The sequence below is a fragment of the Bos grunniens genome, chromosome 1, assembly GCF_055505025.1.
Source record: "Bos grunniens cultivar Pamir isolate PY7600 chromosome 1, Bosgru_T2T1.0, whole genome shotgun sequence".
Taxonomy (NCBI): Eukaryota; Metazoa; Chordata; class Mammalia; order Artiodactyla; family Bovidae; genus Bos; species Bos grunniens.
In genome coordinates, this window is record NC_141165.1 from 41,276,025 (window position 1) to 41,293,535 (window position 17,511).

At 37.1% G+C, this 17,511-nt stretch overlaps 1 protein-coding gene across 1 annotated transcript in view; it reads left to right on the forward strand.

The window, feature by feature from the left end:
- Positions 1-8,317: 8,317 nt before the first annotated feature.
- LOC147379327 (arylacetamide deacetylase-like 2) overlaps positions 8,318-17,511 on the forward strand; it is a 28,926-nt gene continuing 19,732 nt past the window's right edge. Inside the window, exon 1 of the mRNA XM_086390796.1 lies at positions 8,318-8,455. Within this exon, the coding sequence (XP_086246922.1) occupies positions 8,318-8,455 (138 nt within the window). The remainder of the gene's footprint in view (positions 8,456-17,511) is intronic.

A 17,511-nucleotide genomic window follows, 5' to 3' on the forward strand; every position in this document is an offset into this window, starting at 1 on the left:
CGAAAAACGTTTATAGATGGATGACCAGATAACGTACTGTACACACCTGGATCACTGTGAATAAGCAGAGGAATAATCTGTGACTGCCTCAGGGAAGAGGAACATGCCCACACATACACCTCTGTGTAGTTTGCAGCATGTCCCCATATCCCTCAGAGTAAAACCCAGACTCCTACATGAGGCTTACAGAGCCTGTATTTGTCTCCAGGCTTATCTGTCTATGTTTTTGGCTGCTGACTATCATTAGGCAACCAAACCCAAAATTTCACATACCTCTCAGTCTTTCTGCCAAGAGTGCTACCTCTTACCTCCGTTCACACAAACAAAAGAAAATTGGGCTATTCAGCTCTCAATTCACTTCTTAAGAGAAATTGGATGTAATTTTAATCTTTGTTCCCCTTAGCAAGGTGCTTTTCCCTTCTAACTCTTTCAATATTTATTTTTTAAATAGATTTTTTTCCTGCTTAATGTTCACTGATATTTCTGGATGTGTGTTTTTGGCTATTAATTTTGGGAAATTATCAGATATTCAAATATTTCTTTAAGGCGTTTTTCTATTTGATTGTTTTTGTATTCCCATTAGGCATATGTTCTAACTTGAGGCTAATATGTGCTCATCAGTTCAGTTCAGTCGCTCAGTCATGTCGGACTCTTTGTGACCCCATGGACTGCAGCAGGCCAGGATTCCCTGTCCATCACCAACTCCCGGAGCTTGATCAAACTCATGTCCATAGAGTCCGTGATTCAGTCCAACCATCTTATCTTCTGTTGTCTCCTTCTCCCCTGCTCATAGTTGTTTCAAATTCCCTAATTGATATTTCTAAAATCAGTATCTGCCGATAGCCAGCGTGAAGAACTCCACCTGTGGCAAAGGTCATGAGGAAGGAGGCTTGGCACACGCAAAGGCGGGATCGAGCCTCAGGAGTCCCCCTGGAAATTCTTGAGCAGCTACCCCCAAAACCAGAGCCTGCCTACTTTACTGCTTTGTGCTCTCACCTACACCTCTGACTTTACAGGGGGCTGTCCCCCACCACCTCTTTCAGAGAAGGAGTTAACTTAGAGCTCCAGTTAATAATAATTCCTGGGCGTGACTGGAGTGTTTCAACCTACACACTCCTCTGAAGGTTCTCTAGCCTGCCTGACAGGCTTGTCCGGCCACATGTGATTGCTCACAGCCTCCCAACCGTGAGAGGCACAAGATGCTCTAAACTTTCTAAAAACAGATTATTTTAAGAAGTTAGGAAATTATTAGTATAGCAGGCTGATTAGAAATTGTATTGGTGACGGTTTTTCATTTGTTGAGCCAGTGTTTGCTGCTAAGTCTCCACATCCCCTGCCCTTATACACATTAATGAATATATAGAAGAAATAAGTATTAACCTTTGATATTAATCACATTAGACCTCAGGCTAAGCAAATTCTTTCCTTAATTAAAACCCACTACACCCTCACCCTATAGGAATGTAACTTTATCTGGTACCTTTGGAAGGTGGCGTCTGTTTTAAGAATAATCACCCCTGGAGAAATAAGAGTTCTGGTTGACTGACCGCTGTCACAAGGAGAGGGTCATGAATTGTTAACAGGCCCCCTAGCCAGAAGATGACGTAACACCCCTAAGACCTTCGTATACATTTGTATAAAGCACCTGACTTTAATAAAAGTCAGGACTGCTGACCCCGCGTGACTTTTGTATAACATCTCAGTGTATAAAAACAGACCCTGGAAAATAAAGAATGGGATCAGTTCCTCGAAAGACTGGTCTCCCCATGCCGTTCTTTCTCTCATCTTCTGGCTGAATTCCATCTGGGGCGCGGAGGCTCGTCAAGCCTACTTATTATGCCTGGGCTTCTAAGATCTGACTGGGGAGGCCTCAGTGTCTCCTCTCCTTCAGGAGAATGAGAGGACGCCTACGGCCTATGTAGGTGACATAAATTCCTTGCCTTGGAATTTTGTTAGCTTTCCATGTAAACCAAGTTATTCAGCCTCTTTTCTCCACTGAATTTTCTCACTGAGCTATCCTCATTCTATTACTCTTTTCATCTCTAATTAATATTTAATTAAAGCCAGTGTATTCACCGATGCCGTCTCTCCTTCGAAATTCCCTGGATCCACCGGGGCTGGACCCCGGCAAGTATATCTGAATCATGTTCTGATGCTTGCTTTATCTCTTCAGACTGTAGTTTTTCTTTTAGTGGATTTGAGTCTCTGACCTGTGCCTTTTTAAGGCATTTCTTAGCCTCCTCTGCTTTCTCCCTTTGTACTTCACATGAGACTGGAAGATCAGAAGGGGCTGGAGTTGGCTATTTGTTCTTTCTCCAGGTGAGAGAAGGCTTTTTCTGTGAAAAGGAAACCTTCATTATGAAGATTACTGTGAACAACTTAAAATGTTTTCTTTTTTTTTCTCTCCCTACCAAAGACAGGAAAGAATTTTTTCCACTGTTCTCTATGACAACTCCCTAGTGGAGTTTCTGGATGTAACACCCAAGAAAGGGTTGGGAACCTCTTATCTCTGAGTCCCCAGGAGAATTTGACTCAAACTTATCCACATCAGGCATCCAGCCATTTATTGCAATTATCATTGAAATAATTTTATCAGTTTCTAGTTTCAGTGTCTTCTGCTTTAGGTAATCTGACCTTTCCTGTGATTCTTTGTATTTGCCTATCTCTCTAGATTGGGGTGATTCTTTGCCCTGTGACAGTTCTCTAATGGAGCAAGTAAAAAGGTTCTTAGTTTTGCAGCTGTTTGGAATTTATCTTTTTATGAAGATAATGTGATGACTTACAAGGTTTTTGCATGCTGAAGCTTACTCTAAAAGATTTATGTTAAATTTCCATCTTGATAAATTGATGGTTTTGAGTGTATATTCCAGGTTGCTGTGGAAGCCTTTGAATATGTGGTTCTTGATCAGCTCTTGCACTGGAATTGGGGAAAATGTAGGCCATTAATTGAATGAGTTTCCTCTTGGAGGGTGAACTGGTGCCTCTAGGCTCTAGGACCTAGATGGAAGAACCAATTCATACATGAGAAATCCATGCTTCTCACAGAGCACAGCCTGGGACCCTGGGGACCAACCCAGGAACCTCAATTTCCCCTAAAATTGTAATAACGAATTTTTGAAGGTTTTTCTGAGTCACAAAAATATTTCATACCAAAAAGAAAGAGAGAGAGAGAAAAGAAAAAGAAGATGATCACATCAATGTGGCTCATGTTTTTATCTTCATGTTTCTATGTAATGTATAGAACATTTTGGGCATCCCTGGTGGCTCAGTGAAAAAGAATCTGCCTTTCAATGCAAAAGATGCACATTCTATCCCTGGGTTGAGAAGATGCCCTGGAGAAGGAAATGGCAACCCACTCCTGTATTCTTGCCTTGGAAATTCCAAGGACAGAGGAACCTGGCAGGCTACAGTACATGGCGTCAAAAAGAGTCATAGATGGGACTTAGTCACTAAACAACCAAACAATGTAGAACATTTTGGTATACAGTTATGCATACGCTTTTAATGTCTTTTTCTGCTATTACTGACATCTGTGCTAGGTTGTTCGGTTTTGATTCATTGATTTATTTATTCATTATGGGGTTTCTAATGTCCACATATTTACATGCTGGGTTATTTTGTATTGGGTATCCAAAATTGTAAATCTTACCTTTCTGTATACTGGATATTTTTGTTTTAAAAAGACTGATTCTTTAGATCTTGCTTTTTAAGATTTGTTAAATAAAACCAGAGTAGTCTTCAGCCTGGGGCTAATTATTCCCCAGTCCTAAGGGAAGACCTTCTGTGTCCTCTATTTAATAAGCCCGTGAATCTTGAATTTTTCCAGTGTAGTTCTTAGAACAGACAAGATTCCTAACCCTCTGTGAGCACTGGGTCACTCTTTAATCATTTCTGGTGGTCTTTTTCTGTGCCCCATGTATGATCCCCACATACAATGTGCCAGTCAGTATTCAAGGAAGCCAGCTACAGATTCATGAAGTTCTTTTTCTGAGCAATGTTCCCAACTACGATTTTCTGTCCTGTGAATTGTAGGCACCTTAGTGTCTAAAGACTCCTTCCTCTGTGTGTTCATCTTAGGGAACCACCAGACTTCTTTCCCTCCTCTATGTCACAGAAAACTCTCCCAAGGCAGAAAGCTAGGGCAATCACATTTCTCATCTGTTAGGAATTACTCTTTTTTCCTGATCTTCAGTGTTTTCCAAAGTATTGTTTCATATATTTCCAAACTGGGTGGGGGGAGAGTAGATTTGTTGTATTCATCTACTTTGGCCAGAAAAAGAATAGAATTCTAAATGTTTTTAAAATACATTTCCAATTTTTTGGTAAACATTGATTTGCAATATTTATAATTTTACACTTTATTCCCATAAGCTTGCTAAATTTTCATTTCCAGAAGATGTATTCTTTTGGATTCTCTGTGACTATTAATGAATCACTTAAAAAAATATTTTCTTTCTTATTTTCAACCTTGATGCCTGTCAACAATGTTCAGTGAGCAGTCAATAAGGAAAAGGAAATTTTATTTGGGCTAAAGTGAAGAATATAACCCAGGAGAGAGACTCTCAGAAACCTCTGAGCACTGTTCTGCCAGTTAGAAGTTTAAGGCATAGTCATACACGATTTTGAGACAAAGGATTGTGCATCAACATGACATACTGATATTTTACATAAAGTTCACTGAGGATACATAGTATAGGTTAGCTGGTACAAAGTGAGTAGCAAGTCACCATGATCTCCTGCAGAGTTGGGAAAGAATGCTGGTTTTTTATGAATTTACATAGGTCTGCAGAAAGGGGAAAAAATGATCTTGATGGTAAGCAGGTACTTCCATCTTTGAGAGGTTTGGTTAATGTGGAAAGCAGATGCACACTGCACATGAGGGTGAGAAAGAGGAGGCCTGGATGGACACAGAAAATGTTTAATTTTTCTCTTCTCCTGCCTTTAAATACAAATTGTATTTCATCATGCCTCAAATTGTTGGACTTTTTTCACTGGATAAATCCCTCTGTAAAAAAAGTGGTGGGAATGGATATCCTTGTTTCACATCCTTTCTGGTTTCTTCTTGCCTGCTGGTATTTCTCTCTGGGATTATTTTGGCTTTTCTGAAGAAGGCTTAGTATTTCTTGTAATGTGAATCTGCTGGTGACAAATTGTGTTATCTTTGTCTTTATTTACCCCCTTAAGGATATATCTATTTTTTTCATGTATAGCATTTTATATTGGTAGCTCTTTTTTTATCTTCAATACTTTTCAGACTTTGTTTTATTTTCTTCAGTGTCTTTTGCTTGGTATGTAATACCACCCATATTTCTTCCTGCTGTTTCCTTCAATAATATGATGTTGCCTTCATTAGTTTTCTTTAATGTTTGTGTTAGTTTTTATTCCTGTGTAATAAGTTACCACAAATTTAATTCAATAGGTTAAGTCAATTCAAAGATTTCAAAACTTTGTGGATCTTGTATGGTATGGGTGGGTTCATGCATTTGAGTTTTATATTGCTTAAATCAAGGTCTTGGTTAGAATTGAGCTTTTCTGAGCTTAGAGTCTTTCAACTTCTTTTAGGTTGTTGCCTGAGTTGAGTTATTTATGGTTGTAGGACTTACCTATTTTCTTGCAAGCTGTTGACTGGGAGCCACTGAACATTTAGTATCTGCCCACATTGGTTGACATTGGACCTCTGCGTATTCATGTCAGTAATTGAAAGTTTGAGGTCAACTGATTTGTAGCCTTAATAACATCGGCCAAATTCTTTCTTATTAATGTTGGCAATGGTGCTTGACTGAATAACTAGGATAAGTTGTTTTTACACCAGTAACCAAAAACCCCAGATAGTCATCTTAGAATTCCAATTTCAAGATTTTTGTCTTCATCTTTGATTTTCAACAGTTACAACTATGATGTGATTCTATGTTTTCCTTTGTATTTATACTGTCATCAGTTCACTGAGCTGTTTGACTTGTGAGCTCATGTCTTTCATGAATTTTAGAAATTTCTCATCCAACATCTATTCCAGTATGTTTCTTCCCCATTTATTATTTCCTGTCCTCTTGGGAAGCTTCAAACATATTTTAGACCATTTGATGTTGCACACATGCTTAATTTATATTGCCATATCTTTATGTTCATGTCTTTTTCTTAGTTACTCAATTAATCCTTTGTATCAGACATTTTATTTTTAATTCTAGAATAACTGTTTATAATCTTTTGATTTACCTATGATGAATTCAACACTTTTATATGTTTCTCCATTTTAACTAATTTCTTTAACATATTTAAAATAGTTATTATAACATCTTTCTCTGTTGTTGTGAATTCCAACATCAGAGCTGTCTATGAGTCTGATTTATTCATTGAATTTTTGTGTATGTGTGTGTACCAGACATTGTGTTTAAAAGAACCTTTGAAAATGAAGTAATTTTTATTTATTTATTTATTTTAATTGAAGGATAATTGCTTTACAGAGTGTTGTATCTTATTTTTATTACAAAGAATGAACATACCTATATCTATATTTTGTAGCAAGTGTGAGGGTTAATTACTTTAAACCAATCAGGAATTGACCTGAGTTGTGACTACATAGTATCATTAATCAGTTTCAACTCACATCTGTTTTCTACAGTTTTGATTTTTAGCTCTATCTCATGTGCTTGGCAGATACCTCTTTCCAGCAGAAATGTCTCATACAACCATTAGAAACATGGGGAAATATTTCTCTGCTTTCAACCTGCTTACCAGCCTCCCTCACCACCACATCCATGAGGGAAAAATCAGCAATCAAGGAAAACTATTTCTGCATTTGAAACTCTTCCATATTGCAATAAAGCATATGAATTCATGTCTTTATCAAGAATCCTTTTTATTAATGTAAGAGATTAAATTTCAGAATGCAGGAAGAAGTTATACTTTTTTTCTATTTTCTGATAGCATATTCTGTCATTTAGAAATCAAGAGAAAAAGCTAGCCAATGGGGAGAAGAGCAGGGCCAATGAGGTTCCAAAGAAGTTGGGAAAGGATGAGTGTGCAAAATTAGACTGATATTTCAAAATGTTGACTTTTCCATTAGCCTTTTTTCAGCCTTCTTATCCTCTTCCACCCATGTGGTTCTTATTCTGCAACTGTTTTAGAATAATTATCTTTATCCCTTTAAGTCTGATGCTTAGATAGATAATAAAGCAGGGTTGTAGCGAGAAATGACAGCATGGGGATAAAACAACAATTACAGTAAGAATAAAAACTTCTGTTGCAAAATGAATGGAGAAACGGGAGAGGCCCCAAATTAGCTATTTTATGAAAAAACTCCCCAAAAATGGTCTTAAGGAAAATGGAAGTCAGAAAGGTAGTTCAAAAAAAGATCCACCAAGGAATGGATAAATGCCAGATTTTGCTCAGTTTTCTTACCATTTTGTCCAGTACTTAGCATATATAAGATATGTGATAAATATTTGTTTAATCAATACATACTTTTTGCATGATCATCCAACTAAATAGATTGAAAATGTTCACTTTCAATGTAAATAAATACTTTATAAGTGTTTCTGGACTGGATGAATTAATTCTGCCAAGAATACTAGGTTCCACTCTTCTTGTCTAAAGCTCAGATGATCAAAGTGGATTTTAATTTTGTAATAATGTATGACAAAGATATTAGCCTTGAGTGTGACTAAATATTACCTGAAAGGTTTTGGTTTTTTTTCTGTGTGTGTGTGTATGTGTGCATGTGTGTGTTTTTAATCTTTTTTTTTCTTTACACTATTCAGTAGTTTTTTTTTTTTTAGTTATCTTTTTTATACATAGTATAAAGTATACATGTCAATCCAAATCTCCCAGTTTATCCCACTCCTTCCTCCCCTTCTTGGTGTGTAAATGTTTGTTCTCTATGTCTGTGTCTCTATTTCTGTTTTGCAAAGAGAGTCAAGCTCTTCACATTAATCTTTGTAAAATAATAATAGGAGAAACACCAGACTCTATGGTTTATCTTGTGCTCTGTTTAGACTCATAGTAAAATTTATTGTGCTGAATCAATGATAGTGTCACAGGATGAAAGAGCTTCTGCCAATGTTCTAAATTCTTCACTATTCTGTCTGCATGTTTGATGAGACATATTGTGAACTGTGTTTCAGATACAGTGTGTGTGTAACTGTTGAACCAGTTACAACTGGTCATTGTTAATCTTGGAACTGAATTTTAGGTCAGCATGGTTAACACAGTCAGATTACTTGAGAGACTCTGTCATGTACCTTTGTCCTACTACTTAGCATTTTAGTATATATACGGGGACATTGTATCATCACTATCCAGAGGTTGTGAAAAGAATATCATGGGGTACAAAGCTCTGTGCTTTGGACTGACTTGTATTCTTTGTGCTTTTTATATTTTTACACCAATCCCAGAAAACATTGAAGAACCATGGAAAGTAAGGATCATGGATGCTGCTATAAAAACTACTTCACTTGTGGTAATTTTTTTTTTTTCCAGGGAATTGGGATTCCTTGTTACAAGCACATGTAAAGTTTCTTGTAATTAGTATTTTGAAAATGACTTTTTTAAGATAGATCATTCAAATATTATTAATCTGTTTAATTTGATAAATCATTATAAACTCTATTGAATCTGTATAAAACATGGGAGATAAAATTTTGCTGGTAAAATAAATGCAAAATATACTGTGCCAAGAATAAAAGAAATAATATTATTTAAGTGGAAAATTGAAGGGATTTTAAAGCAATTTATATTTTATATTCCTGAGAAAAACTAACCATGTATTTTCTTAAACTTACTTATGTATACTGATTATGTTTTTATATTTAGATGTACATTTAGTACCTGTATTGGTTTAGTGTCTCTATCAGTCATTTTTAAAGTTCTTAGTTTCAGAACTCTATACCTTTTAAATATTGAGACTAAATGAACTTTTTTAATGTGGGTTATAGTTATTAGTATTTGCATTAGAAACTGACCTCATTAGATAACAATTCCCTGGTAGTCTAGTGGTTAAGGTTCCACACTTCTATTGCAGGGGGCCTATGTACAATTCCTGGTAGCAGAACTTAGGTCCTGCATGCCCCACAGTGTGGAAAAAAAAAGAGAGAGAGAAAGAAATCAACGAACTTAATAATGATAATGATGTTAATATAACAAGCCTATTAGAAGTTAAAATAAATAATAGTGATATTGTTTTCCATTTTTGTAAATCTCATTTATGTCTCACTTTATGGAAGAGAGCTGGAGTCACCATCTACTTTTGCATTTAACCTGTTGCAATATTACATGTCATGTAGCTTCTAGAAAATTCCACTACATGCTCATGAGGAAATTGGACTTTTAAAAAAGGCAGGAAGTATCATTTCCTGAATATCTCTCAGAGACCCACAAGAATTCTAAGACCATACCTTGAAAACCACTGCTTTTGTCTATCTTCAATACTATATTGCTACATTTTAGATTTTATTGTGACAATACTAGAATTTGAACTAAGATCTACCTCACTGAAAGTATCAGGCTCTCTATCAAAGCATGCTGCTAACTGGAGGCCTTATAAATATGTGAACAATAGGAAGTTTGAGGGACAATGCATCAACAGACAATAAATGATCAGAGAAGGGAGAGCGGTGCATGGTACCAGGGAAGTGCTTGTCTAGTGTGCTACCTAGAGGAGGTGACAGATCTGTCAAACTAGATCCCAAGGTATTTCCTGTCTAAAGTTAAAAGTGTGCCGAATGATCTGTTGCCCTCAGTGTTCCCTTTTATTGTGAATGCTCCACCTTTTCATTCACTGAATTAGAGAGAAAAATGAGCAAGTGCCAGCCCTACAGAGAAACTGCCATGTTATTGTCTGAAGAGCTTCTATAGCTTTAAACTTCAGAGTAACGAATGCTAATTTACTGCCCTGCCTCATCAATGTTAGTACATTCTGAAACCATGCAACTGTAGAATTCAACTTCTAGTTTATCAAATGCAAAACAGAATTAAAATATTGCATATGTAAAATAGAAATGGCTTTTGTATTTGCTTATATATACATGCAATTATTTTAGCAATCAGCTTCTAATTGCTCAAGTGATAATCACTTTGTTATTGTCATAAGTAAATTTTATAATGTGCAACAATTCTTGATAAAATAATGTGGAAAAACAAGACTACAGAGTTAGACATTCATATTATTGGCTGCATATCATGAGAAACACTGGGCTGGAAGAAGCACAAGCTGGAATCAAGATTGCCGGAAGAAATATCAATAACCTCAGATACGCAGATGACACCACCCTTATGGCAGAAAGTGAAGAGGAACTAAAAAGCCTCTTGATGAAAGTGAAAGAGGAGAGTGAAAAAGTTGGCTTAAAGCTCAACATTCAGAAAACGAAGATCATGGCATCTGGTCCCATCACTTCATGGGAAATAGATGGGGAAACAGTGGAAACAGTGTCAGACTTTATTTTTGGGGGCTCCCAAATCACTGCAGATGGTGACTGCAGCCATGAAATTAAAAGACGCTTACTCCTTGGAAGGAAAGTTATGACCAACCTAGATAGCATTTCAAAAGCAGAGACATTACTTTGCCAACAAATGTCTGTCTAGTCAAGGCTATTGTTTTTCCAGTGGTCATGTATGGATGTGAGAGTTGGACTGTGAAGAAAGCTGAGCGCCTAAGAATTGATGCTTTTGAACTATGGTGTTGGAGAAGACTCTTGAGAGTCCCTTGGACTGCAAGGAGATCCAACCAGTCCATTCTAAAGGAGATCAGCCCTGGGTGTTCTTTGGAAGAAATGATGCTAAAGCTGAAACTCTTGTACTTTGGCCACCTCATGCGAAGAGTTGACTCATTGGAAAAGACTCTGATGCTGGGAGGGATTGGGGGCAGGAGGAGAAGGGGACGACAGGGGATCAGATGGCTGGATGGTATCACCGACTCAATGGACGTGAGTTTGAGTGAACTCTGGGAGTTGGTGATGGACAGGGAGGCCTGGCGTGCTGCAATTCATGGGGTCATGAAGAGTCGGACATGACTGAGTGACTCAACTGTACTGAACTGACTGAAAGTAGAAGACAGAGCATGAACTTGAAGTCCAGATCTTAAAAGAGTCTGCTTCATTTTTCTGTGGCTCAAGTTCTTCAACTGCAAAGTGAGAAATCTATAAACAAATTGCAGCATTACTATGAGAGTAAGAGGGCATGTTTTCCAAGACAGCATGTAGTGATGTCTAAAATGGTAGCTGGTGTTTGTTCAGTAGAAATCTAGTAAGCATCTACTCCCATCATCAGAACAATCAGAAATGAGGGGCCACACCCTAAAAAAGTTAATTTTTTAAATTAATTTTTATTAGAGTATCATTGCTTTACAATATTGTGTTAGTTTCTACTGTACAGAAAAATTAATCCATTTACATATATATATATCCCCTCCTTTTTGGACTTCCTTCCCATTCAGGTCACCACAGTGCATTAAGTAGAGTTCATTTTAAAGTGATAATTATCTGCTAAATGGAAATTATCTTCACTATGATTATCTTCAACCAGCAATGAAAATATTTAAGAGTGTTTTTCACATATATTGATAATGAAAAAAAAAACTAAAATTTATTGGGCACTTATGATGTATCCTTTCATGCTTTAATTTCCTTAAAACTGTTATTTAACACTTACAACTGCACTTTGAAGATGTCACTATAGTTATTCTTTTTATAAATGAGGAAAATGAGGCACAGGGAATAAGAAAACCAAAGACACATAGGTAATAATTTTTAGAATTGAGATTCAAACCAAACAGTCTATATTCAGACTCTACTTTCCTTCAACATTACGCCAAATTAAAAGTCAGCCTATTGGTTATACAGTCCTATGTCATTTAATATAGGTAGAGATTCATGTAACCAGCACCAAAATCAAACATGAAAACATAACCCCCCAAATCACCTCATGCTTCCCTTTTTAGTAAACACTTCCACACCCTAAACATCTGGTAACTGCTGATCATTGTATGCCTGTACACTTTGTGTTTTTGAAATACCATAAATGGGTTCATGTTTGTGTATCTGTGTGTGTGTGTGCGTGTGTGTGTGTGCATTCAGTCACTTCAGCCGTTTCTGACTCTTTGAGACCCTATGGACTGTAGCCTGCTAGTCTCCTCTGTCCATGGGATTCTCCAGACAAGAACACTGGAGTGGGTTGCCATGCCCCCCTCCATGGGATTTTCTCCTCCCAGGGATCCTCTCTGTGTCTCCTGTGTCTCCTACATTGCAGGTGAGTTCTTTACCCATGAGCCACCTCGGAAGCCCAGATGGGTTTATACTGCATGGGAATTGTGAGTCCAGCTTAATGGATTTCACTAAACATAATACATTTGAGAGACTTCCATGTGGTTCAGTGGTTAAAAATTCACCTGCCAATGCAGGAGACACGGGTTTGATCCCTGGTCCGAGAAGATTCCACATGCACTTCATAGGCCATTCTCTTCAACAAGAGAAGCCACCACAAGCCCTTACACTGCAACTATAGTAGCCCATACTCACTGCAACTAAAGAAAGCCTACACAGCAACAGAAACCCAGCACAGCCAAAAATAAAATAAATAAAAAGAAAGATATATTCTAAAGTAATCTATGCATTGAGAGTATCACAAGTTCAATCCTTTCTAAAGCTGTGTAGTATTCCCTTATGTGGTTGTATCATGAAAGTGAAAGTGAAAGACAGTCATGTCCGACTCTTTGCCACCCCATGGACTATACAATCCATGGAATTCTCCAGGCCAGAATATTGGAGTGGGTAGCTTTTCCCTTCTCCAGGGTCTTCCCAAACCAGGGATTGAACCCAGGTCTCCTGCATTGCAGGCAGATTCTTTACCAGTTGAGCCACAAGGGAAGCTGGATGTATCATGGTTTATCCCAAATAAACAGTTGAAAGATATTTGGGTTGTTCCCACTGGAGTGGATATGAATAAAGCTGGTAAAGCACTCATATACAGGATTTTGAAAGAGCAAAAATTTTAATTTCTACCAGGTAAATACCTAGAATTAGATGTTTTGAGTAATATTATAAATGTGTATTTAACATATAGCAAATTGCCTATTTGTTTGTTTGTTTGTTTTGGGTCTGTCACTTTTTTTTCACATTTTATTTTATTTTTTAACTTTACAATATTGCATTGGTTTTGCCATATATCAACATGAATCTGCCACAGGTATACACGCGCTCCCCATCCCTAACCCTCCTCCCTCCTCCCTCCCCGTACCATCCCTCTGGGTCTTAAAGAGCCAGTACAATTTGGCATTCAGACCAGCAAAACGTGAAAGTTTTAGTTGTTCTGTGTCTTTTCTACACTTAATATTTTCAATTTTTTAAGAGCAATTTTATTATTGTTTCAAAATATTTGATTGTGGTACACATTTGCATTTCCTTTGTGATTACAAGTATTGAGTATTGTTTCATATATTTATATCTTATTCCATGTTTTTGTGGTGACATGCATGTTTAATTTTTCCTCCATTTTGAAAGATTGGTTCTTTGTTTTGCTATTTTTAACTATACAGAGTTCTTCCTATTGGGGATACAAGTCATTTGTTGTTGTTGTTCAGTGCTAAGTTGTGTCAGACTTTTTGCAAACCCATCGACTACAGCACACCAGGCTTTCTTCACTCTCTTCCAGTTTGCTCAGATTCTTGTCCGTTGAGTTAGTGATGCTATCCCATGGGAGGACCCTGGTAGGCTACAGTCCATGGGGTTGCAAAGAGTCGGACATGACTGAGTGACTTCACTTCATTTCACTTCAACCATCTTATGCTCTGTGCCCCTCTTCTCCTTTTGCTTTCAGTCTTTCCCAGAGCCATGATCTTTTCCAATGAGTCGGTTCTTTGCATCAGGTGGCCAATGTATTAGAGCTTCAGCTTCAGCATCAGTCCTTCCAATGATTTTGATTTCCTTTAGGATTGACTGGTTTGATCTCCTTGCAGTCCATGGAACTCTAAAGAGTCTTCTCCAGCACCACAGTTTGAAGACATCACTTCTTTGGTGCTCAGCCTTCTCTATGGTCCAACTCTCACATTTATACATTACAAATGGAGGAACCATAACTTTGACTATAGCTGTGTCACTTTGTTTGCAAAGTGATATCTTTGTTTTTTAATATGCTGTCTAGGTTTGTCATAGCTTTCCTTCCAAGGAGCAAGCAATTTTTATGGCTGCAGTCACCTGTGCAATGATTTTGGAGGCCAAAAATATAAACTCTGTCACTGCTTCTACTTTTCCCCCATCCATTTGCCATGAAGAATGGGACATGATGACATGATCTTAGTTTTTGAATGCTGAACTTTAAGTCAATTTTTCACTCTTCTTTTTCACCCTTATCAAGAGGCTCTTTAGTTCCTCTTCACTTTCTTCCATAAGAGTGATATCATCTGCATATCTGAGGTTGCTGACATTTCTTGGCAATCTTGATACCAGATTGTAATTCATTCAGCCCAGCATTTCACATGATGTACTCTGCATATAAGTTAAATAAACAGGGTGACAACATACAGCCTTATCATACACTTTTCTCAATTTTGAACCTGTCACTTGTTCAGTGTAAGGTTCTAACTGTTGTTTCTTGATTCAAATACCTATTTCTCAGGAGACAGGTAAAGTGGTCTGGGATTCCCATCTCTTTAAGAATTTTTGTTTGTTGTGATCTACACAGTCAAAGGCTTTTGAGTAATCAATGAAGTAGAAGCAGATATTTTTCTGGAATTCTCTTGCTTTCTCTGTGGTCCAGTGAATGTTGGCAGTTTGACCTCTGGTTCCTCTGCTTATCTATATCCAACTTGTTCATCTAGAAGTTCTAGATTCACATACTGGTGAAGCCTAGCTTGAAGGATTTTGAGCATTACTTTGCTAGCATGTGAAATGAGAGCAATTGTATGGTAATTTGTGCATTCTTTGGCACTGCCCTTCTTTGGGATTGGAATTAAAACTGATATTTTCGAGTCCAGTGGCCACTGCTGAGTTTTCCAAATTTGCTGGCATATTGAGTTCAGCACTTTCACAGCATCATCTTCTAGGATTTTAAATAGCTCAGCTGGAATTCCATAACTCCACAAGCCTTGATTGTAGTAATGCTTCCTAAGGCCCACTTGACTTCAGACTCCAGGATGTCAGGGTCTAGGTGAGTGACCATACTATCATGGTGATCTGGGTCATTAAGACCTTTTTTGTATAGTTTTCCTGTGTATTCTTTTAGCAGATACTTAGTTTGTAAATATTTTCTCCCAGTCTGGGACTTTTCTTCTTGTTGTCTTAAGTTACACAGCAAAAACTTTTACATGTCATTGAAGTCCAATTTAGCTTTCCAAAAAGTAAAGCTTTCCTTCTTTAACATTGTATCTAAGAACTTTTTACCTAATCTAAGATCACTGATTTTCTCCTATCATGTCTTCTGAGAGGTTTGCAGTTTTTCATTTTACATTTAGGTACTGGATTCATTGGGCTTTCCAGGTGGCTCAGTGGTAAAGAATCTGTCTGCCAATGCAGGAGACGCCAGAGACACAGATTCAATCCCTGGGTCAGGAAGATCCCCTGAAGTAGGAAATGGCAACCCATTCTTGTCTGGAAATTTTCATGGATAACAGTGGCTGGCAGGCTACAGTCCATGGGGTTGTAAAGAGTTGGACACTGAGCACACACTGCTCAGTGGATCCATTATGAGTTAATCTCTATATAATGTGTCAGGAATTGGTCAAAGTACATTCTTTTTGCATATGGATGTCCAGTTGTTCCATAATCATTTGTTGAAACACTTACTACCTTTCTTCATCGAATTGCCTTGTATCTGTGTCAAAAATAAATTGGACATAGTTGTATTATTTTTTTCCTTTTTATTAAAAATATTTATTTATTTTACCCTGTCAGTCTTAGTTGTGGCATGCAGAATTTTCGTCATGTCATGTACGATCTTTTCTTGTGGTGCACAGACTCTACTTGTGGCACACAGGGTTAGTTGCTCCGAGGCATGTGGGATCTTAGTTCCCAGACCAGGGATAGAACCTGTGTCCCCTGCACTGGAAGGCAGATTCCAGTGGACCACCAGGGACGTCCCTGTGTTGGTTTATTTTTGAACCGACTCCTTTTTCTTCCCTTGATCTGTGAGTCCAGCTTTTCAGCAATGCTACACGGTTTTGATTACTTTAGCTTCTCAGTAGTCTTGGAACCAGGTTGTAGGAGTCCACCAACCTTTCTTAATTACCAAAATTGCTTTGATCATTATAATTAATCACCATTAATCATAATTTTTAGTAGTGACTAAAAATTCTGATGAGCTTTTTGTCTGAAATTTGTTGACTCTGTAAACCAATTCAGAAAGAGCTGTCAGTTCAACAATATTGTCTCTGATCAGTTTATGAATATTTCTCAATTTAATTAGGTCTTTAATTTCTCCCATCAGTGTTTTCCCATCAGTATTCAGCAGATAAAGACTCTATATGTATATTGTTATATAACTAAAAATTTAATTTTGGTGCTGTTAAAATTGATACTTTTTAAAATTTTGATTTCCTTTTGTTTATTGCTACATTTGAAATGATGTTTCTTATGTATATTCACTTGTATATTTTGTTCAGACTGAACATGCTTATTTGTTTTTTAAGGTTTTTGGTAAATCCCATAATATTTGCTTAGATAATTGTGTTGACTGGAAATAGAGACAGAGAAACTGTTATCCTTTTCTTTCCAGCCTGTGTGACATTTTCTTTCTCTGCCTTAGTGCCCTGACTGGGACTTCCCAGAATTCTGTTGAGTATAGAGCAGATATCCTTGCCTTAGGACGAAGCATTCAGTCTTTCACTATTAAATATGATTTTTTTTTTGTAGATATCCTTTATCAGATTAAAGAAGTTTCTTTTTATTATAAGTTTGCAGAGATTTTTTTTTTATCAAGAATAGGTGATGAGTTAAGCCAAATTGTTTTTCTGCATCTGTTATTATAATTGTATATTAGGATGAGCATATATAATTTTTCTTTCTGTATTAGTATCATGAATTACATTGATTTACAAATAGTGTACTAATCTTGCATTTCTGGGGCAGAACTCAATTGATAATAATGGATTGTCATTTTTCAATATCAGGGAATGTTATTTAATATTTTGTTAAGGATTTTTGCTTCTATGTGTGTACAGGCTCAACTCCTCAGTCTGAGTCTTTGCAACCACAAGGACTGCAGCCTGCCAGGCTCTTCTGTTCATGGAATTTTCCAGACAAGATACTGGAGTGGGTTGACAGTTCCTTCTCCAGGAAATCTTCTGACCCAGGAATCAAATCAGCCTCTTCTGCTTGGCAGGCGGATTCTAAACTGAGCCATCTGGGAAGTGTGCATGTGCGTTTTTATTTGAAATCAGTAGTATTTTAGAGCTATTTAGAAATGTTAATATGCTGAAATTTCTACTTCAAGCCTGTACTATGCAGACAAGCAGAGTATTTATGATTCATTATTCCTTAAGTAAATATTATTTTTTAAGTTTGGTCAAGTTACTTCTATCAGAGAACCTTT